The sequence below is a fragment of the Aptenodytes patagonicus genome, chromosome 3 (assembly GCF_965638725.1).
Source record: "Aptenodytes patagonicus chromosome 3, bAptPat1.pri.cur, whole genome shotgun sequence".
NCBI classification, from domain to species: domain Eukaryota; kingdom Metazoa; phylum Chordata; class Aves; order Sphenisciformes; family Spheniscidae; genus Aptenodytes; species Aptenodytes patagonicus.
In genome coordinates, this window is record NC_134951.1 from 95,617,477 (window position 1) to 95,645,070 (window position 27,594).

General features: G+C 50.1%; 3 protein-coding genes across 4 annotated transcripts; 1 reads left to right on the top strand and 2 right to left on the bottom strand.

Moving 5' to 3' along the window:
- Nucleotides 1-215: 215 nt before the first annotated feature.
- GTPBP2 (GTP binding protein 2) lies at nucleotides 216-11,315 on the bottom strand. Its single transcript, XM_076334325.1, has 12 exons — nucleotides 11,133-11,315; nucleotides 8,726-8,752; nucleotides 7,899-8,083; nucleotides 7,484-7,592; nucleotides 6,739-6,936; nucleotides 6,283-6,457; nucleotides 5,423-5,642; nucleotides 4,845-4,980; nucleotides 4,381-4,439; nucleotides 3,404-3,575; nucleotides 2,961-3,125; nucleotides 216-2,534 (listed from the first exon to the last, which is right to left on the bottom strand). The coding sequence occupies exons 1-12, from the start codon at nucleotides 11,313-11,315 to the stop codon at nucleotides 2,337-2,339; spliced, it is 1,827 nt and encodes a 608-aa protein (XP_076190440.1). The 3' UTR covers nucleotides 216-2,336.
- Nucleotides 11,316-12,877: 1,562 nt separating this feature from the next.
- MAD2L1BP (MAD2L1 binding protein) lies at nucleotides 12,878-15,467 on the top strand. The gene is made up of 2 exons (XM_076334328.1): nucleotides 12,878-13,231; nucleotides 13,879-15,467. Exons 1-2 carry the CDS (start codon nucleotides 12,878-12,880, stop codon nucleotides 14,407-14,409), a joined length of 885 nt encoding a protein of 294 aa, XP_076190443.1. The 3' UTR covers nucleotides 14,410-15,467.
- Nucleotides 15,468-16,228: 761 nt separating this feature from the next.
- On the bottom strand, nucleotides 16,229-27,142 carry LOC143158410 (epoxide hydrolase 1-like). Of its 2 annotated transcripts, XM_076334326.1 has the most exons (10): nucleotides 27,039-27,142; nucleotides 25,678-25,701; nucleotides 24,535-24,748; nucleotides 23,545-23,725; nucleotides 22,520-22,750; nucleotides 22,020-22,149; nucleotides 20,855-21,069; nucleotides 18,011-18,119; nucleotides 17,554-17,679; nucleotides 16,229-16,596 (listed from the first exon to the last, which is right to left on the bottom strand). In XM_076334326.1, the coding sequence occupies exons 1-10, from the start codon at nucleotides 27,065-27,067 to the stop codon at nucleotides 16,395-16,397; spliced, it is 1,461 nt and encodes a 486-aa protein (XP_076190441.1). In that variant the 5' UTR covers nucleotides 27,068-27,142; the 3' UTR covers nucleotides 16,229-16,394. The 2 variants fall into 2 exon arrangements, with proteins under 2 accessions (XP_076190441.1, XP_076190442.1); XM_076334327.1 differs by lacking the exon at nucleotides 25,678-25,701.
- Nucleotides 27,143-27,594: the final 452 nt, after the last annotated feature.

The following is a 27,594-nucleotide window of genomic DNA, read 5'->3' on the forward strand; positions in this document are numbered from 1 at the left end:
GCTGCAGACCCAGGCTTGCTCAGATAAGCCAGGAGGGCACGGCTGTAAACAGCAGCGCGCGTGCATTCCTTCCACACCACAGGACAGTATTTATAGGGCTGAATCCAGGAAGCTTAGGAAGGGGTGTAGGGCAGCCATCTCCAACCGTGACCCAGCTCCAAGGGCAGCAGGGCAAGAGCCCAGCTCCACCCTCGCTCATTGTACAACTCAGCCAGCAAGCTCAATAAAACATCTTTATTCTGTACATTTATATATAGATGCTTGGGAAACAGGGACAATCCCAGCATTAGAAAAATTCAAGACAACGAAACAGCAATTATGAAGAGCATGGCACCAAGAACAGTCATGCCACAGATGGCAGGGACGAGGTGAGACCAGCCATCAGCTATTTCAGAGAAGGTCACAGCACCCTATGCCCGCTTTGGGGCAGAAAACACCAGGGCTGCTACCAACAGCCAGAGTCCCCCCACCCCCCAGGCAGCTTGCTTTGTGACCCACTAGCACCAAAGGGAAGAGCCTGCTGGCAGCTGGGTCTGTCCTTCTTGCAGGCATGGGTGAAAGACCATGTCACTGTAACACCCAAGACCACTGCCAGGATGGGAAGAAAGAGGGATCCTGCTTGAGCAGCGACCCTGAGCCAGCAGCTGCTGCCTCACTGCTGGGCTGATGGGGAAGAAGCAGATTTTCAGCTGGGTCAGTGCTCCCCCCAAGGGACAGGTCACTCCTGTCACTGCTGAGCTGCCTCTGAATCCCTTCATTGATACCACCATTTCACCGGCTTCCCCATGCCTCAGCATGCTCTTCGCAGGGTGCAGCCGCCACCTCCCCACCTCCTACAGCCCAGCCCAGCAGAGTGTGCTGCTTTGTGACGTCCACAGATCAGCACGGGCCACTCAGCCCCGCAGGCACTGCCTGTGCCAGCAGCCCAGAAGCAGAACTTGCTCTCAGTGTGGTAAAAGGGCTGTCTGGGTGTCCAAGTGCTATCACAGGCCCTCGCCCTTCTCTTCGGTCAGGGCTGGCAGGCCACCATGCCATGCGACAGGGCTGGCTGAAGGCCTGTTGCTCACAGCAGACACATTTGGTCTAACAGTCAACAATAAAACCAAAAGCCTATGTACAGCTATACAGCCCCTGCTGCACCTCCCAGGCTACACAGGGGAGCTGTACGACAGTGAGCGGGAGACAAACGTGCTCCACTCTTTGTGCACAGAGTCCTTGCTGGCAACATCAGCTTTCCTCTGACAACAAACCCCAGTGGCAAGGGAAAGAAAAGAATTCTTCCTCCAGAAGAAACAGAAATAAAATCACGCCACTGTCAAATCACATCTAAACAATAGAAGTCACCTGGTTTTGTGTTAGTAACGCAGCCTGTTCTCACACATTAAAGGCAAGCGTGTGAGGAGCAAGCTGGGCTGGGACCTGGAACAGCCACACCAGGGAGCCCACTGCAAACCGCTGCTGCCAACGTGCAGATGGCACCGTCAGCCGAACATCCATAGAAACAACCTGCACATGCCAACACAGGCCCAGGCCCAGGCCCCGCTCTGCTCCACAGAAGGGCCTCCTGCCCAGCTGCTGCAAGGAACAGATGCAAGTGCAAACTCTGCCTTCAAGACATTGCATCGGGAGGCTGTGCCACTCGGACCAGCCACAGCTTCCCAGGAGTCAGAAAGCAGGATGCTGAAGGAGTGTGTACATGTGAATGGGGAACAGGACATTTGTCCAACAGTGAGACACTCAGATTGGAGTAATGCAAAACCAACACACAAATGGACACACAGCAGATTAAAGCCAACCAAGATTAAAACGGTTAAAAAGTGTCCCGAATGCATTCTGAGAGGTTCAACCAAGCCGCCACTGTGGGTAGCGGGGTCTCTTCCATCCCCCGCCCAGAAGGATGTGCTGCAGGATGACTCAAGAGAAGATTGTTATCAACCCAGTGCTCAGAAAGCAGAAATGGGACCAGATCTTGTGTCAGAGCTGGGAAAACATCCCTTCACTGCTAGTCTTCAAGGGTTCTGCTCCTCCCAACCAGTAATTTTCAAACAGTAAACAAAGCCAGAACTTGCCTGCCCAGGTCTGCAGGTGCCTCTGATCTGTTCTGAAGGAGGGCAGGGTAACGAAAGCTGCAGGCGATGTGGAGAACATGCTTAACTTGCCCCATGTACGGCACTGAATGCGAGAAACTCTCCCAGGCTCCATCTCACAGTGCGGAGGAGGGACACCCACGCTAGAACGGGACAGCAGCAGCTCCAGGCATCACTCAGAGAGCCACGGGAGCTTCCATCCTTCTCCCTGGGTGTTGGTGAGTGGAGATCTCTCTGACCTAGTGGTAGTCAGAAGCTCAGTTGTCCAGGCCCCAGGGACTCCTCCAGGCCGTTTTCTTTGGTGGTGATGGCTTGGAGGTCAGTGACATGCCCAATGCCTTTGGTGACTCCTTCACGGAAAAGCAGCTTGGCTCCGATCTTCAAGTATTCAGGATGCTTGATGAACCTGAAACGGACGACTGCCTTCTCTCCTGTCCGCAGCTTGTCCTGAAAAGAAAAAGGGGAGAGCTTAGACCTATCTACCGTACCAATGCATGCAGGAGAGGTGCATGTGGATGCTAAGAAGATGAGGCAAATGAGCAGGTTGCCTCCCTCAGACTGCATGGCTTGAGCCCTTCCCATTACTGTATGCATAAGGGGAGACAGGAAGACACAAGCTCTGGAGAATTGAGAGTTCACCTCTCTTCACAGTCTTGCTGTAGTCCATCATGCTGCTTGTTTTGCGAGCAGGGAATTCTTTAACGTGTTGGGAGGAAAAGCAACCGAATGGGCAGGATAAAGGGATGGAGTGTGCTCCTAGGAAGGGACACAGCTACAGATACCAGTAGCCCCTAGCTTTACTAGAGGGCATGGTGGAATCCCAACAAACCCCACAGGGAGGTCCATCTTCCTCCCTTTTCCTCCCATGCCTACCTTTCCGTGGATCTTCTCTACGATAGCAGTCTGTCGCACATTCCCGACGTGCACCGTCACCTGAAACCCCTTCCGGAAAGTCGTGGCATGGAACAACAGCACTATCTCGGCTTCAAACACTGAGCAGATGGTGGGGTTCATTTCTGGGCTCACCATGACCATGCCCTGCACAACAACCCAAAGCTCAGACCAGTTAGGGACAGTCCCCTTGCTTCTGAATAGCCCCCAAAACCACACACACATCTGCACTCTGCGACTTGTGCTTGCATCCCATTCTCAGCCTTGTACTCATGCTACTTCGTAGCCTGGCCATTTCCTCCCCTTCCTGCAAGTTTCCTGCAAACATCTCTACTTCATTCCCACCCTACCAAGGTGGGATCTCCAGGGAAGCCTCCAGTCCTGCTCACTGGACCAGTGAGCAACCTGGCAACAGGAGGACTCACCTTACGCAGCAGGGAACGGTCGAAGGGTCCGAGGGCCAGCGTGGCTGCCTGCCCAGCCCGCAGCACACGGCAGGCAGAGCGGTTGCGTTGGATACTGCACACTTTCAGCCGGAGGAACTTCCCGTCGTCAGTGGGACCAACCACCAGGTTCTCCCCTTCTCGGCAGATCCCACTGCCCAGGACAGAATCATAGAATCGTTTAGGTTGGAAAAGACCTTTAAGATCATCAAGTCCAACCGTTAACCTAGCACTACCAAGTCCACCACTAAACTAGAAGAGCAGGACAGAGTTCATCAGCAGACAAGGAAGAAATTTCACCCTCCAAGATCAACCTGCGCAAACTCCCCAGGGCCAAGGAGGTGAGTGTCCTTGGACTCTACCTGGGACCAACTAACAGGGATTTCCTACAGTAGGAGCAAAAGCCACGCTATCATTCCTAAGAATACCAGGTACGGACAGGGGCCATTCTGTCCCCAGTGCTCTGCCACACTGCATTGTTTCCACTGGAGAGACTGCAGTTGATGCCTGTTCTGTGTTGATGCACCGGTAGCCAAACTGCTCTGATCACTCCCAAACACTGAGGGACAGCTGCCTTCTCATGGGGTAGCATGCAGTTAACCTCTGCTGGGATCGAAGGACTTGCCCTCTACATTTCCTCCCCCTGCTTCAGGAAGAAAGCAACGCCTTGGGATCATGGCTAACCTCTGCCGACTCTGGGTCCCAGCATGCCTTCCTTCAGCATGCTACAGGTCACATTCCTAATCCAGCAACTTTAGAGCAGATTCTCTGCTTGCCACCACATGACCAATGGTCTGCTCATGGCACCTCCCAACACCCTGTAGGGCTTTACGCTCAGTCATCTGGCAGCAGTCAGGACTGAGCCTTGCACTGCTTCCACATCTGCAGTGGGTGACTCTAACCTTGTGGGAACTCCAGCAACCATTCACACCCACGCTTGTCTGCCTGGCCTCACTTACCTCGACAGAGTTCCTCCCACAACAGTCCCCACCTCTGGCACAGTATAAATTTCATCGACCTGCAGCAAGGCAACAAGAATAAGCTGCTCAGACAGCTGTGAAATAGCACTCCAGAATAAGGACAAGGTGCCCGCCCCTTGTGTGGAGGGAGGCGAGCTCTCTGCTGGTCATCAGACACCGTCTCAGAGCTTTCACCAGCTCCCACTACCTTCCTATTAGAGGAACCTCTGCCTTTTAAGTGGCAACCAGAGAAACAATCTTATCCCTGAGATGGTCATCCCTTGGTTAGGACAGAGTCCAGCCTAACAGGCTTTTTTCAAGAAGCGAGTCCTTTCTTTAATGTCTCCCAATAGCCCAGGAGTTCACCACATCTCCCCCCATGGTGTCCAGATCCCCCAGATGTTTGTCACATGTCACAGCAATGAGTGCAGTACCAGCACTGGAAAAAAACTACCCTTACGCACCTGAAACTCTGTGAGTTGCTGCATTAGTTCTTCCTGCTCTTTACTGTTGGTCAGTGGAGGGAGGATGTTGAGGAAGACTTTTAAAAGATCCAGGTTTTCCCCAGAAACACTGGACAGTGTGAAGATTGGGGTGATGCTGTCAGACATAAATAGACAGGAATAAGCAGAAGGCCAGAGCGCAGCTGCAGAAGGTGGCTGGGATTCTGAATCTACAGAGTCCAGCAAGAGGACAGAGACTACAGCAATAAATGGCTAGAGCAGGAGGGCACATGGGCTAGGTACAACTCTGCAGTAACCCCTGCCTCAGTGGTTGGTCGAGGCACCAATCCCCTGCCAACCCACACTTCTGTCATGGAGAAGTAACTCCAGTGCAGCCTCGGGCACCTTCTGCTCCCAGTGCCCAGAAAAAGGTCTGGGAGGGGAAGATGCCTTCTTGGAGAACGCAAAGGTAGGAAACTTGATGAGGAGCCAAGATGTTCAAGATGTGGTCACCTCCCCTGTGGTTGCCCTTCCCCAGCTCCACACAGCAGCCCAGTCTGAATTGCCTGCTCCCAGCAGAAGAAAGGAATGGTCCTTACTTGGGAGACTGTGCAAACTGCTGTGCCGCTGTAACAGCATCGTCATCTGAGTTCACAAGCAGGGGGAGCTTGTTGCAGCCTGGCTGCTTCAGGATTCGCTCCAGCTGCTTCACTGTCCGTTCCACGGTGGCTTTCGAACACAAGTCAACTTTGCTGATGACAATGAAGAAGGGGACCTTGAGGGCCATGGCCAAGCCCAAGTGCTCTCGTGTTGTGCCTGCTGCAGGAGACAAGTGAGAGTGTAGGTGCAGTAGCAGTCATCACTGTTGCTTGTTTATGCGACAGCTATGTCTCCTGGCTCTCCCACAGGCCCGCTCTAGAGATTTGACCCTAACTGCTTAGTTCATCAGGCAATGAAAAAGCAAAATTATTCTTTTAAACAAAACCAAACAACAGTCCAGAAAAATAAAAACCACCAAGAATTTTTGTGACTGATCTGTTTGCTTCAAAAAGATGCAGTATTTTTCATTCTTGGGCTAGAGTTTGCCAGAAAACAGCCACAAAAATGTCAAGGAAAAATGTGGGAGAACTCCAGCTGCCTTTTTACAAGGCTTCAGGATTCAGCACCCCTAAGAATATGTCAAAGTTGGGTTTTTTTTTCTGACAAACACAGCCTCAAATTCCAAACAAAGCCTCTCTGTCCAGGGTACAGTTTAATGCGGTCTACAGCTGGTTAAGAGGATCCCAGCTCTGCTCCCCTCCCAGGCACTCATAGGCACTGGCTTACAAGAAATCAGTAGAGGCTTCCAGGCTAATACTTTTTTCTGACAACCGTTCCCAGCTAACAAGGACCCACTCCCCCCATTCTCAATGTCTCTTCACACGTTGCTGTCAATCCATGCAGGCAGGGCAACACTCACCAATGCCAGTGTTCGCACTAACCACCAGCATAGCAAAGTCTGGGCAGTAGCTGGTGAGGCCAAAGATGGTTGTTTTCAGATACTTGTGGTGGCCAGCCAGGTCAATGAAAGTGATCATTTTGGAAGAACTCTCACAGATCTCTTCTGCTGTTCGGGAGTCACTGTAATTTACCACCTGAGGAACATAAGGACTCGGTGAGAGAAGAAGCCCCAGCAGGCAAGTGGAGAAAACCCAGCTCTTATCTATCCACTTTGACCTCAGAATTAGTGAGGAGACATCATTCACCATGGGTGCAAGAGATGACATCTGTTGCAAATGATCAAGTAGCACTCAGGTTCAGCTAAAGGGAGGGAAGAGAGGTGGCACAGCTCTGTGTCATGTCCCACTCACAATTGTAACAGGAGGGTAGTCCTATTCTCCTCTAGCTTTTTGAGTTCAGCAGCCCACTCCCTCACCTCTCCTTTGCTGTTGAAGCCAAGGATCTCAAAGCTGATGCTTGACGTTCTTCCTGACTGGATTTCATGGAGATGCCGAAAGAGGTTGAGGCGTGCTCTGCCCCGCCCGTTGTCCAGCTCTCCTTGCGTTAGGACACCCAACAGGGTTGACTTCCCCGAGTCCACATTCCCCAGCACAGCTACTCGCAGGTCTAAGAACTACAGGAAGAAGAACAGAGAAATCATGAAACTTAACCACTGCTGTGCTGGGTGTGCATGAACACTACATGACAATGGAGATGGGCCTCAGAGAGCTTCCCTCCATGATGGACACCGTGCAGTGTAATCTTGCTCATTCCACTCTTGCTCCCAGCAAACCACTGCCCAGGAGTTGTGATACACTCTCTAGAGTTACGATGTGACACATCAGGCTTTGATGTCACAAAAAAGGCCATTTGCTGCAGCAGGACCTCTAAATCCTTCTTGTTTGCACACTGGCCTGCATCAGAACTGTTGCCGTAGAAGTGAAATAATTTCTCACCTCTGATCAAGGCAATCTCCCCTATTAGTATCTGCCTCAACCACAGTCTTGGAGATGAAAAGCTTTATGATCAAGCCTCCCTCTGGCAGGTCTTTAAAGCATCTGCTATGGGCCAATCTATGACAAAGTGCCTCTGGGGTTTGGGCTCCCATCCCAAAAGGAAGCTGCTTGTATGAAGCCTCTAAGTCTCCAGCAGGAGAGGACAGCCAAGTCGCAGGTCCCTACCTGCTGGTTGTCAGGCACCTTTCGGACAAGCACCTCTGTTATCTTCCTTGGAACGTCGCTGTCGTAATCGACCTCCCTCTCCCGCAGCACCGTAATGTCAGCCCCAACCCTGCCACAAACATGAAAGGAAGGATTGAGCCATACACTTGTACACAGCAGCTCTTGCACCTCTAGAGTCACAGCTGGCAAAGTGAATGGGATGAAATCTGGGGATAGCAGGGAAGGAGCCTCAAGCTTCCAGCCAAAAGCCCTATAACCGCCTTCGTATTTCCAGAGCCTCATGATGAGGGAATTTCAATCATACAGGGGCTTTGTAGAATGGAGCCACTGGCTCCTCAGGGGACTCCTGGGGCTAAGCCTCTCTACTGGAGGCTGTTTATGCCTGCGGGTCCTGCAGATGAAAGGGAACACGTACTTCTCTGCCATACGGCGCAGTGTCTTGAGCGAGGCACGCATCTCCTCCTCTGAGAGGCCCACCAGCAGCCCGTTGTCCTCCACACCAATCTGATAGACAGCCTCACCTCGGCCTTCCTGTAGTCGCCACTTCATCTGTGTCACCAAGTGCTCAAAGCGATATTGCGAGGGATTCACTAGCTTTAGCTGTTTAACGGAGGGGGTAGTTATAGTCACAGCCTGGATGCAGAGGGAATCTCATTGCCCAAGCCAGCAACTCCCTAACCCAACACCATGAAGAAATGCCCCCAACTCTGACCCACCTCTAGAAAACACAGCCCATGTTAGTGTCTGCACAGAAGCCATAGGAGAGGTGAGAAAGGGTTTCACAAATGTGCATACATATGGTAGAACAACTTTCCTGCATCTTGCCAAAGGGATCTGTACCCTGCCTGCTGTGGGGGTAAAGGCAGCACTGTGGGACCTGTCTGTGACACAGGAACCAAGTAAGCGCAAATGGCAAAACAGCCACAAGAAAGTGACAAATGATTATCAGGGACACCTGCAGCTCTCTCTCAAAAGGAAGAAGATTTCAGGAAAAACACAGTGGGTGTCATCTCCTGAAACAGATTCCTAAAAATGAGTACCAAGATCAAACTCTTCCAGCTCAGCATACTGGGTATTGCTAGGCACAGAGACACAGAAGATGACTGATAGTTCCTTAGTACAGCATCCACTTTTCTGTCCCTTCCTTGGACATGTTCCCCATATGCTGTCTTTGGTGAAGTTACTCACTGCAAAATAACCCTCTGGGAGGAAGACCTCCTTCTGCAACCTCAAAAGGCTCACCTTGTACTCGATGTTCCCATCTTCTGCCTGGTCAGAGAATGAAACAAGACAAAGGTTAGATGCTGTGCCAGCAGGGACTTCTATAGGCATCAGCTGCCCAGATACTCTGCAGCTCGTGCTGATGGTTTCGGACAGAGGGAAAGTGGCAGAAATATACTGCGTTAGGTCACAGCCTCTTCTGCCATTCATTCCTACACTCAACTGGAACTTACTTTAGGTTTGTTTCTGCTGTTTGCATCCCACATCATGAAAAAACAGAGGACAAAACTAGAGAGGGACACAGGGCGTAATACTGTTTTTGGGGGATGTTTTTACTGCCAGTAAAGAATAGGGCCAGTCTAACAGTCACAGAGAGAGAGTTCTAGTTTCAAAAAGGCACAGGCCAGCAGATGATTAAAAGTCTCCCCCCTCACCCATCCACGATCCACAATGCCAGCCACAGCATCCCACTCCCACCCTATCCAGCAGCTTCCATCTACCCAATGTGCACAGAAACACGGGACTGGGAACAAAAGTCGCTGCCTCCTCTCCTGCACAGATACCCTCCCTCCCTCAATTAGTTTTTCATTGACTCCTTTCCATATCTTTGCGTATCTTCTCTCTGCAAAAGAGAGGACTACAGACATAAGGAAGCAAGCTACTGACTTCTCTGCAGTACAGCAAGCTGGTCACTGGCCTGGCAGTTCTGGAGAACCAGAGCTGATCGGGACTGTTCGTACACAACGTGCTCAGAAGAACTTTCCCAGGAAGGGAGGGAGCCAGATTAGGTTGTCACAGAAAGGCCCGGGTCCTCATCAAGCTCACTCCAACCACGATGGGCTCCAGCTTTCCAGAGAGAATGTATTGCCAATATTGAAGTAATTTTCCCACTGATTCGGTCTAAGGACCACTGAGAAAGGGCTGGAGCCTGCAGGAAGCCAAGTACTCTGGCAGTCTAAATGGGGCTGCCAACATTAAGCACTTCCTTTTCCTCTGGACACCAATTTGCATGTCAGGAGAGGCCATAGCCGTCTCCTTGCCTTCTAGCTCAGCTCCTAACCACAGCGGTGCTTATGGTGGCAAAAGGCCAACAGAGGGAAGTTCTGAATTGTCAGCTCAGCTCTCAGGCAGCGGAGCTATGCAGTGAGAAAAGGGTACTTGCGGAAGGTTTTCCTCTCTTACCATCTACCAGCTTTCCAGCTCTAAGAAAAACACATTCACATACTGCGCTGTCGTGTAAATAAGGGGGTGGGTCTCTTTCAAGGCAGCTGAAACTAGAAAAGCAACAAGCCTAGACTTGCTGGGCCACATACTGCACAGGGTAGCCAGGGACAGGAAGCTGTGCTGAAACCACAGGGGGCTGTTCAGCCTCCAGCTGAAAGAAACAAAAACTAAACTGCAGCTGCAGGGAACAATCCTGCCTGTGGAGAAGATCTAACAGTAGCAAAGTGCCGTTTTCCCTTCTTGCCAAGTCACAGCCCTGCCTTGTGGAGGAATTGCTCCCTCCCAGCGCAGCTCTTCTATATTTTACAGAAAGCTCACTGAGTGGGGCCAAGCAATCGACTCCAGGGCAATGTAATGCATCCTACAGTGGCAGTCCTATTAGTGCGGTGCCAACTGCCTGAACTAACCAACACACTCACTTACTACCAATGCCATTTTTTCCTGCTGCAAGAGGCAAGTGCCTCACACTCTGGCAGTACCATCTGCATCTCCATGTAAGAAAACAGTTGCCAAATTAGCTGGGAAGGGTCACTGGAACCTGCTGAGCAGTGTTTGAGTTTGGCAGCTGGAAAGGGACTTACACCCACCAGATCGGCTCTCAGGTAGAGATGCGAACAGGATGCTCGGGACTATGAGTTGAGCATATGAGTTATTTCCGAAGCTATTTAGTTCCCAGACAGCAAAACACCCACAGACGGACGCCAGGCAGGCAGATACTACTAACGGACAGGGTTTGGTGGACCACACAGGGAGCTCGCTGGCACTGGGGGCACAAGCACTGCGCGCTGCCACGTCAAACCCCGGAGGAGAGACCGGGGCAGGAGGGCACACCGCTCTCGGGGCCGGGGCTGCCGGCTGCAGAACCGCCCGCAAGTCTGCTAGCCCAGCCCCGGCACGGCCCCGCACCAACACCGTCGGGACCCTCGGCCGAGCCTCTCCAGAAACTGCTTCCAGCCTGACCCGCGACCAAGCCTGCCAGGCTCCGGGGCTGCCGCGGGGCGGCAAGCCCGCGTCGCACCAAGCCGCTCGGAGGGGGACCGTCCCTCCGCCGCCTCCAGCCCCGCAGCGGCTGCGCCCCCCGCCCCCGGGCCCTGCCCTGACAGGAGCGGCGCGGGCCCCCGCGGCGCCAGGCCCCGGGGCGGGGGGCGCCCCCTCCGCGGCTGACGGGACGCGGCGGCCATTGGCCCGGCCGGGGGAAGCTCACCTCGGGCGGCAGGTACGGCGGGTTGTTGGCCTTCCCCCCCCGGCTCCGCCCGTTCTTCTTCTTCGCCTTCGAGCCGCCGCCGCCGCCGGGCGCGGCACCCCCGCGCCCGCGCAGCGCCCCGCCCGCCCCGCCGCCCGCCGGCCGGCAGCAGCCCCCGAACAGCTCCGACACCCGTGAGTCCATGGCGGCCGGCGCGGCCCCGCCGCCCCGGTGCGGCGCCCGCTCCCCGCCTGAGCTCCCCTCCCCGCCCCAGCCCCACCGTCAGCAACCGCCGCGCGGCGCCACGGGAAACTGAGTCCTGCCCGCCGCCCGCCTACGACTCCCAGCACGCACCGCGCCCCGCCCGCTCAGAACTACAGCTCCCGGCGCGCCCCGCGGCGCACTCCCCTCGCTCCCTTATGGGCTCCCTCCGCGGGGGCGGGTGGGAGTTGGAGTCCGAGAGAGGGGGCGCTGCCTGGCGGCCGCGGCGGGCAACGCGCGGGGTGCCGCCGCTCCCCCGGCGCTGCCCGCCGGGATCTGCCGGTGCCCGCGGGTTTCCCCTTTGGCAGTTCACAGGCTCTGCGGCGGGGCAGAGCCGCGGGTCCCCTGTTCCGTGACAGCGAACTATCAGCACCCGTTCTGACTGGCATCGGGGAGCTGAAACGTTTTGGGAGGTGTTTGGCATCGGAGGTACCTCATAACCATACGGAGGCAGCAGCCCAGTACAGAGCTATCCCAAAGGACGCCTTAAGCTCCTGCCGAGGGGGGGGGTAACAGCAAAAGACCCTCCCGCCGTGCGCCGCATCCCCTCACCGCGTGTTTTGCTAGTCTCCAGTACCACCGCCACCAAGCCTCATTTTTCTCCGCCGCATCCCCTGGGGAGGGCGACGCTTGATGAGCGTTTGTAAAACTTCCACACTTTTCGGCGCTTTTAACAGGCCGCCAAGCTTGCCGTAAAGGCACTTCGCCCGCCGCCAAGGCCGGGGAGCGGCTCCTCCCGCCACCCACCGGCAGCGACCGCCCTCCCCTCGCCGTGTTTTGGAGGCAGCACCCAATGGGGCTGCGGCCACGTTGTTTCCAAACACGGCAGCTCCCACTCACTGCACGCTCCCCGCCTCCGCCTCCCAGCTGCGGGAGGAGGAGAGCCCGCCGCGGGGCGAAGGGAGTTCCTCCGCAAGGCACCGGAGCCAACGGGGCTGCCAGTCGGAGACGGAGGGAGTTCAGCGGCCCGCGGGCGGCCGGCGGGGCTTTGCCCCCTCGCTGCCGCGCACCTTGCAGACGTGCTCTGGGTGGGCCCCAGCACAGGGCGGGGGGAAAACCAGTTGACCTGTCTTCCGGAGCCCCCTGGGCAGCCCTGCAAGGAGGCAGGCGCAGCTCACAGCGCCCGTGACCGGGCTGGGGCGCCCGGGCCTGCCGCAGCCGCCGCGGTGCCGCCTCAGCGCGGCGGTCGTTAGCCCCACCGAGCACCCCGGCAACGGCCACAGCGCTTGCTCCCCGCGCGGCTGCCGAGCCCAAAGCAGGAGAAGCAGGCCGGCCGGGTCAGCCCGCCCCGCTCCCCGGGGCGGGGCGGGGCTGGGCTGGGCTGGGCTGGGCTGGGCTAGGCTAGGCTAGGCTAGGCTAGGCGGGGCTGGGCTGGGCTGGGCTGCCCACGGACCCTCCTCCTGCCAGGGCGGGGTGAGCCGCCGGGCGGAAACGCTGCTCCTCCCCACCAAACATGGCGCCTGCACTGCTAGAAGCCGCGCGGGGGCGGGCGCTCCGTCACTCCCATGATGCTCTGCGGCGGCGGCCATTCAAATCCTAGCCGGCCGCCTTCCGCTGACCAGAAAATGGCGGCTTCTGGCGTTGCGGTAGCTCCCGCTCCTGCCCGAGCGACCTCTCCCACGTCCCCGCTCCTCATAGCTGAGGCGCCGCCGGCCCTGGATCGCGGTGGCGGGATGAGGCCCCGGCGGAGCGGGCCGGTGGTGGCCTGCCCCTCGGTGTCCGTGGTGTTCCCGGGCGCTGTGAGCCGGGAGAGCTGCTGCCGCTTCGCCTGCGAGTTCCTCAAGCACGTCCTGCACCAGCGGCACCAGCTCCCGCTGCCCTACGAGCAGCTCGCCTACTTCTGCCGGCGGGCGGCGCAGGTGAGGGGGGGCCGTGGCGGCGCGGGGGGGCGGTCGGGGGGGACGCCTGGGGACCCCCTGGGCCTAGGGGCGGCCGTGCCGCAGAGGCTGCGGCATTTGAGTTTTGCCTGTCAGCTAGCTCTTCTAGCTCGGTAACTCGTATTTTAATGTGTCGACTGCTTCTAAAGTGAAGTGCTTATTGTAGCTGTATCCTCAAATGTTACTGCAACTTCATTTAAAAAAAAAAAGCTTTAGGTTAGGTGGCTAAAGGTCTCAACAAGTTACTGTTTCTCTCTTGTTGTCCCACTTCCTGCTCAAAGCATATCACTGTTTTGTTTGTTACCCAAACAACTCTAAGGAGAAAAAAAAAAGTGGTTTTGGAGTGATAGTTGGTCTTTAAAAGATGGGGCTTCTAATTCTTGTGGGAATTCATCAGTAGTGTGATGTAGATTCAGATTCAAACTGAGTAGCTATAGAGTGGCTTTTTGTGTTCCTCTTGGATCTTCTGAGTCTATATGTGGATACCTGTATCTCTTAAAAGGAGCATAAAACCCTTTGAATCTTCCTTGACTTTCAGGGATGGGATGGGCCATGCTTTCTGAAGAGTGAATTAGCACTAATATGTCCTAATAATGAAAGGTACTAATCTTTTTTGGTTTGTTTTCCAGGATGGAGATGTGATTAAGAAGCCACCCTCTATGGACCTGGCAAGCAAGAAGTGCCAGCAGGTGCTGATGGAGCTGGAGGGAGTGTTCCAGCACTTGGAAGTAATGTTTAGATTGACACTGGTTCCTCGGGTTCTTATTCTACTTGGAGGCAATGTCATGAGCCCCAAGGAGCTCTATGAGCTCAACTTGGAGGGTATCTGTGAGGGCAGTGCTGAGGAGAGCCTGAAAACTGCATCCTGTGTTCGCAAGCTCTTTCACTCACTCTTTGTTGCGGATGTCTTCAGTGAACTTAAGGCTCTCCCTGTCATGGGCACTGTTGTTATGCTCCAAGGACACCGCAATTGTGGTGTTGATTGGTTCCGGCCCAAGCTCAACTATAAAGTGCCGACTCGAGGGAGGAAACTAACTGTTAACTTGTCCTGTGATGGAGACATCAACATAAGTGCCTTGCCTCCTCAGCATATGACTTCTACTTGGGAGGACTATGTCTGGTTTCAAGCACCAGTGACGCTCAAAGGCTTTCATGAATGACCTGTGCTCTGTAGAACTTTAATGGAGTATTGAATAACCTTTGGTGCTGCTTTAAGTGTTAATAACTTTATCAAATGTAACCGCATATTCTTGTCTGTCCGGATCTTTTCTCCAGGGCATCTCCTGCCTTCCTGTAGCTTGACTGTATTCATCTGTCTTCACCTCCTGAATTGTTGTTGAAAGCAAATACCCTTTAAGGCACAGTTGCACACAGATACAGTGATTCTTTAGGGACCTGAGTTGTGGCACAGGAGATGAGTTAGTGTGTTGGGAGTAAAACTTTCCTGTCACATACTTACTGAACTGGTAAATAGTGGGTACAGTCTTCTCTCTCCTGAGTTTTAATGTGGCCATTTCTCTGGTAATAATTACTACATTAGCTGATTGGGCCTCTAGATAATGTATGTGATTATTAATACTCTTGGCCTTTACTATAAAGGCCATAACCATTCTTACCTACCCTATTCCTGTAAAAGGAGACCTTTCCCTGCAGTCTGATCAGGCTTGAGTACTCAAGTATTTGCCCATCTATTTGATAAAATCAGACTTCCCCATAACTCAGTTTCAGTTACTTAATAATCCAAAGAGTGGGCCTTCTCAGCAATTGGGAGGTCTTGTACCTAGCACTGTCTTGTACTGGTGATGAAAAGAGGTTAAGCAGTCCTGTGTAGGCAGGGAAGCACATCTTCCTACTTTTTTTACTAACCTTTAGTCCAACAGCCCTGACAATCGGATATACAGTTAAAAGCAGTTTCTGCTCTAACCCTCTTCAGAGGAAGTTAGGACTCCTGCCCCAATATGCTAGCTTATTCTCACTTAAAACAACAACAAAAACGTAAGGTTTTTTGCTTACTTTTACCTCTTAGAAGTCTTAGACTCTAAATGTTTCTGAAATGTGAAGAAGAGGCGAGGGGAGTGTGATCAAGTTCAGCACTACCTTTACCTGTCAAATTCCTGTTCTAAGTCAGAATGTATTACTTGGAAGCTGAACTTGAGCCCTTCTGGCCTGGTGTCTAGTGCAGAATGGGACAGGGAGGGAGGGAGGGAGACAAACCCTTAGAGCACAGTGTGTCAGAACTAGCTATCTGCTGGAGTTATCTTCAGTCAGCTGGGTATGTGTCTGTAATGTAATGAGCTTAATAGCTCTATCCCATTTGAAGAGAAGCTTGAGCCTACTGGTAGCGAGGTTGCTTGCAGTTTCTTGCTAGCAAAGATTGCACGATGGGGTGGTAAAAATCCTTTGAAAGGAGGGTAAAGGTTGAACTAACTCTACACTTGGTGCATATTTTAATGTTAACCTTTTGGAATGGAATGAGATTATAGAACTAGGAGGAAATTAAGTTGGTATTTTTGAGCTTGGAGAACGCTAGGAGTGCTGTCTCTCTCTGCCTTCTTATCCATTAACAACTGTTTACAATGTGTAGTAACTGCTAAAGCTAGCTCTAGGGGAAAAAACTGCTAGAATGAAGAAAGCTGCCTTATGTGCAGCTGCCCACTTGAGTATGTAATCGCAGGTCTCTTGAATTAAATACAACTTGAACATAGGAGTGTTTGTGCTCAGGAGATCAAAACCCTTTACATTTCCACCAAAGCTGCTTGTAACGCATATTTAAGAATGCTAGCACTCAAGTATTTAAAGAAGCTTTTGAACAGAAGCCTTAGTTCTGAGGAACAAGAGGCCAGTTCCTTTCTACTCTCTTCCCCAAATGAGTGCAATGTTACTGCAGTAAACTGTTTACATATTCTGTTATACTTGAACTATGAATGCAGCAATGATACGGTGCTGGGAATGAAAGAAGACAAGATGCTTTTTTTTTCTTATGAAGAGCTTTATAGCTTGATTAACAAGTTTAGTACTATAATAATTATCAAAATAAAATGCTGGCTTCTGTATGTGATTACATTGGATTTATTTAATCCCTCAAAGTAAAGGTTCTGCTGGTGGCAGAACAACTTCATTCTATATATGTATCTAAGCTGCAGGTTCACAGCTGTTCCACCTTTCTGACAAAGCGCATGATGTCTTGCGCCAGAAGCTTTGGTTCCTCAAAGGCAGCAAAATGTCCTCCATGTGGCATGTAAGAGTAAGTGATGATGTTCTTGAAGATCTCCTTTGCCCAGGCACGTGGTGTATGTACTAGCTCCTGAGGAAAAGCTGCAATCCCTGTGGGAACGTCCACTCCAACCCTAGAAGACATTAGTTAACTGCATTTTTGAAAAGTCCTGGGGAAAGTCTATAAAAAAAAACCTGAGTCTGGTAACTGTGCAGTCAGCTGGAGAAGTTTCACCACAGCAACCCACTTTGTGGTCTGTACTCTGCTGAAGAGCTTCCCTTGTATTTGGAACTCCTTGAGTTTAAGAATGTTATACCCAAAAGATGTATAAAGTAGAGCCACCTTTGTGCACAGTTCAATCTTGAAATGTTTCAGATTTTTAAGCTTACCTTGTTTTGTACTTTTGTGATATGTGGCAAGATGCCACATCTTTGTGAAAGTCAGAAATGAGCTAGCTCATGTTTACTTTAGAATATATGGTACCAGTGTAACAAATGACACTCGAGAGGAAAGGTAAACTGGTTCAGTCTACAAAGAAAAAGGTTCTCCTATTTGTATGATCAATCACTTGGAGAATTCTGCTCAGCAGCATTTTCCTGGTCAACCTCTCTTACAGTCATCTTAAAGCCAGCGGCTGTTAGAAGGTGCTTGGTTTCAAGTACTGCTCTCCATGTTGCTTCCCCAAGTTTGCATTTAACAGTTGTAGTTCTGAGCTTATCCACCAGTAAGCCATATCCTTCCTAATTCTGTTTAAACTCTCTTAGAAATGCTCATGGTTTTCTGTTTTGTTTTTAACTGAACTGAGCCACAGATTACATTTGTTTGGTGAATAAGTATATAGACCTGTATTTTGAACACAAACAAGACTGAATATACTTTAAGTCTTCTGCATTGTCTTGGCCACAAGCTACCTTGTGTGAATTATAGGTTCAAAAGAAAAGTGACCCTTAACTATATTTATCAAAAGAAAACAAGAACTTGGATTTTTTTAACTAATTAAATTTGCTGGTGTAAGTGATCTAAATGTTTTTACAGGCAAATGTGGTTCAATCTCACTTGCAAATGTGTCTTGCACCTGCCACTTCATTACCTGGCATCAGCAGTTAGACCAGGGTCCTTGGAGATGTTCTCCTTGTAGAATCGCATTGAGGACACAATGGAGGATGTCACCCAATAAATCATCACATTGGTCAAAAGCTCATCAAGAGAGTATTTGCTGTTGAGAGAGGAAGATGAAGAAATTTCATTGGAAGCTGTTTCTCAATACACTATATTGGGCTTATGCCTTGAACAGTTCTTCCTCTTGTTTTCCACTCGTTTTCAAGCAGCAAATTAATCGGCACCCATGTGCCCAGAGCAAAATTGCCTGGTGCTGAAGCAGTAGTTTGCAGGCTGTCTGCTATAAGTTTAAACTACTACTTGTCATATGTAGTCTTTCATCCTTAAAATCCAGCTTTGACTGGCCAGTCTTTTACCTATCTCCTCATGAGTTATCAACGCTCATTCTTTTAATGAGTCATCTCATGGAAGAGCATCTGTTTTCTTACCTTTCCAAGCCTCCATCATCTTTATGCAGAAATGATTTATCTGTCCAGGTAGAGAATTTCTCCAAAATATATGCAGCAAGCCCCACAGGGGAGTCATTCAGTCCACAACCTAATTCAGGAGAACAGGAGAGCTATTGCAGTTGCCTGGCATTGCAACACTTCAGTGGAAGTTAAACTGGACTTTCACAGATTCTTCAGCGTTTTCTATGAGAATTCAGTAGAGAGTCTGTATTTTACTAGCCCTGGTAGTACTTTATTCTTGACAGATTCACCCCAATGGAATTCCAGCTGTAACTGACAGGACTACAAACTCGGGTAATTCCTATACAAAAGAAGCTAGGAGCTAAGAAAGTCCTGTTGGCTTCTTGGTAATGTGTGGCAGAAGGAGCAAATTCAGGTATGAAGGGATTACACTCTGAAAAGAAATTTCAGATAAACTATTTGGGAGCACTAGTTATCCTGCTTAGCATGGATAACTAGGACCCTGTGGTCTGTTCATTGCTTTTTATCTAATTTAAACAGTGGAGTGCTGTGTATCTGTTCCTGCCTTTGGGGAACACTAACAAACATTATAAACACAGCAGTTACACAGCGTATTATATCTGTGTTCTTACCTGTAAAACAGAGATAGGGATTACTTCAGTAGTGAGAGAGGTTTGTCTTGGGACAATTCCTGTACTGTACCCTAGGCTGTAGTTTTACAGTATACTCAGTATTGCCTACTCTCAAGTATATTTTAGCGTGACTTTAGCACTTTGTAGAAGATGATGCACAACATGGTCTCAATAGTGGACATAGCTAACGCAAAGTAAGTTTGTGCATTGGCACAACAGTTTCCCTGCGCTGGCAGGCCTAGAGGGTTTTGCTACAGACTGAAGTCATGTAAATGCTTTGACCAACAATGGTAGGGCAGGCTAAAATGTGCCAGCTAGCACATGACCTGTCTGGAGATGAGCATTTTCTGGGCTGAAAGCTGCCTCTGAATCACTGTATTCAATGTCCATGGATTAGATGCTCAGAAATACCAGTCTTGTTTGCAGCTTATTAGTCATTCAACCTGTACCACGTCTTAGGTACCACAACTTGTGGTGAGTGAAAATACTTTAGCTTTGCTTTAAACCTGCCTAATGAGAACTAAACTGATAATGTAGGTATTTCTTGAGACTGTGTAGGGAATGAAAAAAAAATCCCTGCTCTTCTTTTTCCAGGTTGAAGAGTCCTGGACTACGTACAGGGCTTGTATGGAAGCTGCTCAGTCACTTCAGTCTTCCTTTTTTCCCCTTCCTGTATTATTTTGATTCTAAAATATATTTATGAAACAGGGTGAACAGGGGTGCAACAGATTCTGAATATTATAGATTTAGTGTTTTGTCTTAGTCTCTTTTTGCTTTCTTTAAGAGTTTGTAAGATTCTCTTAAACTCTGAGCCAGCTGACGTTTCAAAGCACTATCCATGACTCATGGATTCCCTTACATGTCAGCAGCCAAACTACAGCCCATTATGATTTTCTTCCTCTACTTATATTGCTTTGGACTTTGTTGACATCAATTTTTATTGGCCAGTTTAATCAACTAGTCACTTAAATGTTTTTGCAACTCTCTGCAGTTGTCTTTAGACTAAACGAAACCCTGGATAGCTGTCAAATTTTCACTTAACCATTAACTTTTAAATGTAGAGAAATTAGGATCATGTTGAAATGTACAGGTGCCAGCACAGATTTTTGTGATACTCTCCCTCCCCTGGAACTTGCTTACTTATTCCTATGCTTTGATTCTCATGTTAACTAGTTATTAATCCATGAACTTAATCCTTTTCTTAAGGCAGTTTAATTTCTTTAAGAACACTGGGGAAGGAACTTCAACAAATTTTTTTTGGAAATGAAGTATGTTCCATTACTGGATCCACGGCTCTTTGATTCTGCCAGAGCTCTGATTTTTGAAGCATAATTTCCTTGTGATATTATCACCTGTAAATCAATTCTCCTCTTTAAAATAGTTCTGCTAGTTTTCTGATCAGAGACCAGACTACTGGTCTTCATTTTTCTGGAGCTACCTTCACTGTTTGGCTCTTAAACCGCCCGCCCCCCCCCCCCCCCCAAAAAAAAAAAAAAAAAAAAATCCCAACCTGGTATCTTGTTTGTCTCCTTTTATTTCTTTGGTATTGTGATCAGTTCAAGCAACAGACTAGGCATTAGTTGATGTTTCAGTTTTGAGTTTCTCCTTTTTCAGTGAATTGCCAGGCTGGGGTGCTATTCATTCTATGGTCTCCACATCTGACACCAGTCTGAGACAGCTCCACTGTCTTTCCTGATGAGGGATTATTTCAATAAAGGAATACCCCATAATCCTCGCTAGTGGGGACTGATGCAAATAATTCATTTAACTTTTCTGAGATGGCCATATCTTTCTTCAGACTCCTTACCTACTGGCCCCACTATGTCAGGCTTCTGGCTTTTCAAGTGTAAGGGCTGTGTCTACCTTTCTGCAAGTTTCACATTGCACTTGCTTGTGATATTTTTCTTGTTTTCACCCACATTTATTTCTAGAAGCTTCAATTTCAGGACCCTGTGCTTTGCTTTAAGAGGCTTTTTGCAAAGGGGTTCTTTCCCCAAGAGAAGTGGCATGCCATTTAAAAGACCTTGAAAAGTGATATTTGTAGTCTCCATCTTTTTTTAAGCTGTTCCTTTTAACTTCCTTTTACACAGTTCTTGTCCCCATGTCTTGCATTCAGTCACCAGAACTCATTGCTTCTCAAACATGGTTGGCCTTTGTTCAACTATAAGTCTTTATATACCATAAGCAGTTAGTATACAATGTTCACAGGTATATAGAGAAGGTTCATTACCTGCAGTGTCTGGTTTGGTGGCTTGGATGTGTAAGTATCCAGACTCTCGCAGAAGTTCATATATATTCTTCTGGATGAAAGGGTACATACGTCGAACGTCTTCCCTAGTGAGGCCTACGAGCCATGGTACATAAGCCCCAAGCATCACAGAAATCATCCTTCTCAAACCTTGTCTGCTGACGAAGACGAAATTCAGATGAAGCCCTTTCACAGATCTAAAATTAAGTTAATGAATAGAAGGTTAAATCAAGCGATTTTCTGTCTCCAAATTTTCTAGAAAATAAGTCTGACTGGAGCTGTGATAGAAGCATTTCACTGAGCCAAATACATAAAGCCCTTCAGGTGCATTGTGGTTAAAAAAAAATAAATATGGGAGTTAGAAATGGTACAGCTGGTATGATGTTAGCTTTAGGTACTCAGTTTTTGGATGTGGCATATCCATGCTGGTAGCTCTGGCTGTTGATCTGGTGTTGTTCTGTGCTGTAGGAAACAGGCTGCGTTGGGTATTTTCTGAAAAGCTTGAGCAGATCGCATGTGGTCACAGTGCTCTGGGTGCTGTGAAGCACAACTGCAATGGGGGACAGTGAGCTAGCTGCTCAGCCTGCAATCTAACTGCTTTAAGAGCTTTCCCACCTTATCTGTTCTCTGACCTAAGCGTGGCTGCGGTGCCTGCTTTCCATTAAATGCTACACAATGAGCTGTGATGCCATCTTCTAAGGAAAGTATTGTGCTTCTTTTCCGATCAGTCTCAACTCTGCATTTTAGATAGGAAAGTCCTGTACTTTGTGGTACTGTTCACCTGCTGAAAGGCTGAGCTCCTTCCTTCCTTTTCTTCCCGCTGTTTTTAAATTTATCTCCTTCCTGATTTAGGATGATGATCTGTCTCCTTGAGGTCTCAAATCAAAATGCAGCAGAGTTTACTTCCACAGCTAGTGAAAGAGAAGCCAAACAGCACTGAAATTTAGGAAGTGTGAGAACTGTGCCAATATCAATGCAAAGCATATGAATATAACTGAATGCACAGGGGTGGGGATGTCCCTGGAGGAAACAAAGCAGAAGGGGATGAGAGGCAGAGCAAACAGAAGGCAGGACCAGGACCACGGAGCCAGAAGGTGGAGTAAGAACTGGAGGCAGCTTTTCTGTGCTGATTCCCTTTGCTACTCACTGTGGCAGCATCTGGGCCATGTTTGTGATAATACGAGATCCCCAGTCTCCTCCCTGTAGGTAGTATTCCTTGAAGCCCAATCTGTTCATCAGCTTATGAAATATCCGAGCAGTTGCTATGGTGTCAAAGCCTGTAGGTAAAGAGAAACACAGGAGACCTGTTTGTCCTAGTGTTCATCCCCTGGCCAAAGATCATGGCCTGACAGAGGCATGTGAGTATGCTGCTGTGTGAAGGCACAGTGTGCTATCCTGCTCTGCCTCACTCCTTGGCAATAAACTGAACGCAAAATGATGGAAATGCAGTGGAAAGTGGAGAAAGTGGAAAGCAGACCTGGCTTCCAGCCACCATTGCCTTCCAAATCTCCAGAGCCTCAGCCACGTGGGTGTTAGTGCAGAGCCAAGCATCTGCATTCACAAACTGCAGTGCCCAGGGGGCCCGGGGATGGCTGAGGTATTACTCCAAAAACCTTGCGATTCCAACAGAGCCTTTTCATCACTTACCTTTCTGGTGCGGTGCCTCTGAGAAGCCATAGCCTGGAATGGATGGGCAGATGACCTCAAACACCACATCACCCTCGTTCAGGTTGTGCCTGGCTGGCTCCGTGAGCAGAGGGATGATCTTGTAGAACTCATAGAAGGAGCCGGGCCAGCCGTGGACCATCAGCAGAGGTTGAACAGCTCGACCGTGAGGAACGTAGGAGGGCTTCACGTGGATAAAATGGATATCGATCCCTGCCACACATCCAAGACAGATAAATTAAAGCTCTGGTTCCATCACAGTTTCTGCTCTGGACTCTGAAGAAGGAGGGCGGCAAAATTGTAATTAGCATTCATAGCAGAAGTTACACAATCAATCCATTGCAAGAAGATGCCTAGCTGAAAGGGGATGCCTGGTATTGTACCTATGTTCCATCTTTTACATACAGACAGAGGTATTGATCCCAGCCCCAGATACTGGGGTCACAGGAGACCAAGCATCCATCTCCTGAGAAACCGGTCTCACAGTATGTAAGTAGAGCTGCACTTAAATGAATAGTATAATGCAGGTAAGACACATGCAAAAGCATGACAAAATTACAAAATATGTGGGTGATAAAAAGAGAAACATGAGAAAGTAAGTGCAAGATAGAATTTTAACCTGCAGATCACTTACCTGAAGTCTGGCTAACCTCACCTGGCTAAACTGGGTGGTGGGGGGGGAGAAATTCTAGCCTCAGAATCTGGGTAAATTTTGCAATTTTCAAAGGTGGCTTCAAGGCAATAGCAGAAAAAAACCTCATCATTAGTTAGCACAGGTTCAGAGCCAGATGAAGCCCATCTTGAAGCAGACCTAATCTTATTGCCACTGTGTAATGGTCTTAATCTATAGAAGGTTGTTAATAATATAGCCTCCACTAGTGATATTTCACTCATATCACTAAGCTGTTATACATACTGTTGTCTTAAATATTGTAACCTCTTAAATCCCCCCCTTCTCTCCATGTGTTTCAGAGTGAGACCTGCTCAAGCCACAGAGACCTCCTCACCTTCAATGGTGGTTTGGAAATGGGGGTATTTGTTCAGGACTTCCACTTGCTTGCGCCAGTCGAACTGGTTCCTCCAGTAGGCCACCACCTTCCGCAGGTAGCTGGAGTTGAAGCCGTAGTGGAAGGCAGCCCCTTCCAGCGGCGGTGTGTAGCGGGCCTGCTCCAGGCGGCGGTGCAGGTCCTGTGGAGGGGAGCCCTTCTTGCGAGGCTGGCCAGCTGCCCACGTGTGCCCTACACCAGGGCAGGCACAGACGGGCTCTCCTGGCTCCGCCGGCTTTTGTATCACTATCTGGGACGCCACGAGCCCTCCTGAAGCAGTGGCATACTCTGCATGACCTCCTGAATCGTTTATATGGGGAATATATTTTTCTACAGGTTACCAACTCCCCTAGGGCACTCAGGAGTACCGGGTCCTACTCTTGCCTTGCTGCTAACTCACTTTAGGGTTTTTGGCACTAAGAGCTTGCCGGCACCACCGGCTGAGAGAAGTATAAGAATCTCAGTCTGCGCTGCTGACTGCTAGTTGGCCAGATAATTAGGGACAGGCATGTAGGGACAGGGGTGCTGCAACTCAGTCAAGACCCCGTCCCTCTTCACCCTTCCAGCCCTTCCCTCTGTGGAAGTCCCTCAGTCCTTCCCCACCGGTGCAACTGCTGTTCCTATGCCCTCCCACCCCGCTCCACCATCCGCAGACCCACTGTCAAAGTCTGCTGCTCAAAGCGTGGCCTTTCTGCAGGAGCAGCCCCAGATTGCATGGAGGGTCTGTGGTCTCAGAAAGTCTTTATGGGACATTGCACTGAATCTGAGCTCAAATCCCGTTCATAAAGGACGGTGAGGCAGAACATCATCTAATGGTGCTAGGTAGCAGCACTGGCGTATATAAGTGCACTGCTGCCACCCCCAAGACATCACCTTGAAGCAGTAAAGTGGGTGACAGACTCGTTCCACCTCGCAGCTTTCTGCCCCTCCCTACATCCCAGCCACCGGTACCTCGATTTCTTTGTCAGACGTTTCAATCTTGAACGGACGGATACTTTCATCTTCTTTCCCTTTTAGGGGTCTTTCGCCTGAGCCCCACCATCCATCGCCCATTTCAATAGTCTTGATCTTGTGTCTAGACCTCAGCCAGTAAACCAGCATCCCTCCAACCCCCAGGACAGCCACAGGGACCAAGACTGCATTCTTCTGAGAATATTCAAAAGACCTGGGGAGGCATAGAATTGTTTGTGTTCAACAACAGGAGTGTCAAGGGTAAAGGGACTACGCTGAGGCTTATATTCACATCGGTTGGGCCTAAGCAGTAACAAATGCCTACAAATCCCATGGAGTCAGCAGGGGCTGGAGGTTTCTGTGATTTTTGAAGATCACAGGCAAGATTTGGGGCAGGGTTACATCCACCAGTGCTTCTTAGGGACTTCAAGTCCTTGCTGATCAGGACTTGCTGATCACAAGGCTTCCTTGTCCCTATCCTTGTGAGCCAGGGTGCCCTGGGGGACAAGGGTCAATAGGATATGGGCCAGTCTATTTTAAGGCACGTACTGGAGTGAATGGGATAGTAGCAGCTGGACTCCTCCAGGAATAAAAACTGCACAGACAGAATGGGCTGAGGAGCAGGAGTAGAGACAAGGGTCTTCAGCTGCTGGAGAGAGCTGGATGTGCTAGATACGCCCCTCTTGGCAGTGCTTTATACATAGCTCCCCTACAGATTCAGTCATCTTTTAGGGCAACACTGGCCCTCCACCATAGCTTTCCATGGGTAAGGCTCTCAGCTTGTCTGTCTGGTGCCCCTACTTCTGTTCTAGACAGCAAGGTTTCAGACTTTCTTGAGGTGCGGGAGCTAAGTCACCAGAGTTGGTTTTAACAGACATGCAGCATGTTTCAAAACTGTTCAAATGCTCGAGCAATCAGTCCTAAATGTAGTGTACCTTCTTGTCCCTCTGACCTGTGCCTCAAGCTCTCCAGCTTCCCTTGGGGATTAGTAGAGGTGTCTGGGGCTATTGCAGGGGGCTGCAAGGGAACCGTGAATGAAGATTTTGTTGTCGTTGTATAGGGTAGGGAAGGGACTATGCTGTGCCCCAACCAGGGTGCTAATAAAAAGTGGAGGCCTCAGCACAGAGCAGCTATTCCACTCACCTGATCCGGGACGAGATGGTCTCCCTACAAACGGGGGAAAAAAAAAAAGATCCTTATAGTCTGACAGTGTTGTCTGAATGGTACCAGCCAGCACCATTTACTACCCAGCCATGGGATCACAAGCTGTTTAGCCACCCGGCAACCTCTGCCATTATTTTTCCTCCTTTTTGGATGGGGCAGGAAGAGAGAGGCTCAGAGCACTGCCTCTGCACAGGAAGACCGTGTTTCTGGGCTGTGTTTTAGGCTAATTTGTTTCCATAATAGTCTCTCCTTCAGCACAATTTAGATAAAAGGCACTAAACAACTGGGTAGGTGTCCTTGCGGTGTTTCATCCTACCAGTGGCTGTGTTACTTCAGCCAAGAAAATAGTTTATTTTGACTGTTGCGTAGCGATAGGTGCACAGCCTTGGCAGCGGACTTTCAAGCTCAAGGGTTGTTCTGCTGCCAGCCACGCGGTGCTCATCCTGCTGCGGGGCTGGCACCAGAAGAGGCTTGTGGGATATTTCCCTGTTCAGAGTTCAATGCGCTGCTATACCTTTGCTACTTTTAACTACTCCTGGCCGGATACCAAGCTTTTAGGTCTCATCTGCCTGCAAGAAAAAGAAAACATCCTACTTGGTTCTCTTTCAGCCTGGTAGATTCTTTTGCAAGAAAAGCACAGTCTAAAATCTAGCAAAACTAAAAGTGACAAGAGAAAGTCTTGTTACTCTGCTTTGTGGAAGGCAGCCAGATTAGGGAGCTGTTTGGTGTCATAATTACGATATATTGAGACAAAAAAAAAAAAAAAAGGACATGAAACTCCATGAAAAATCAAGTCGGCTGGCTGTTTCTTTTGCCCAGTATCGTTGTCCACTGCTGCCTGTGGTGCAGAACCCGCTGGCTGTACTGGAGACCCCAGCAGTCCCCAGGGCGATTTGGTAACAATCTCTAAGGCAGCGTACGTGTGATTTTTAAGGAGGTATTTCCTTAAACCGCCCGCTCCCAGACGAGGAAGAACAGGGCTCCTAAGAGCAAAGAGTGTCAGCCTCCACCGCCCTGGAGGCTGAGCAGCTTACGCAACAAGTAATAATGTCCCCCTGCACTTACATCCTGGAGTTTAGTGAGTCAGAGGCATGAAACCAGTTATCGTGGCAACGGCACAAAGTCAGCGCTGCCAACAAAGCAAGCACGTCCCGGAAGCAGCTGTCTGAGCGACACAAAACAAGGCTCAGCCTAATAAAACCTCCTCCCCACTCACATTCAGAACTCAGCCACACGCTCCCGCTCTCCGATGGCCTGGTGACCCCGCAGGGGCTTTCTCCCGCCCCAACCCCGGGAAGCCCCGTTCGGGGTCCCTCCTCCTCGCGCCGAGGGGATCTCACCAGGTGTTTGGAAGGATCTCCTGCCACATGCCTGCTCCTCCTCTCCTGGCCGCTGCTCCGAGCGAAGCAACCCGGGTGTCTCCTCCGCCAGCTTGCTCTTGGGCAGTGACGCTCTCTCGGTGACAATGCAAGCTACATCACCCATTGGTGCCACCTATTGCCTGAGTCTGCAGTTGCAAATTAAGTTCAACAGAGGCAAATGCTAAGTCCTGCATGGGGAGGGAATAGCCCTGTGCACCAGCACAGGCTGGGTGCCAAATACATAGAAAGCAACTCTGCGGAGACTGGCCTGAGGTCCTCAGCTGAGCCTGAGTCAACAAGGTGTCCTTGCAGCAAAGGCCAGCTGTGTACAGGGCTATGTAGCAAGCGTGTTAGCCAGCAGGCTGAGTGAAGCGATCCTTCACTCTCTTCAGCACTTGTGAGACCACATCTGGAGTGCCGTTTCCAGTTCTGGCCTTGCTGGTAGAGGAAAGATTGGAGTGAGCCCACCCTTGGTGGTATAGGGCCATCAAGCTGCCAGGAGACTGGAGCACGTGGCGTACAAGGAGAGACAGAG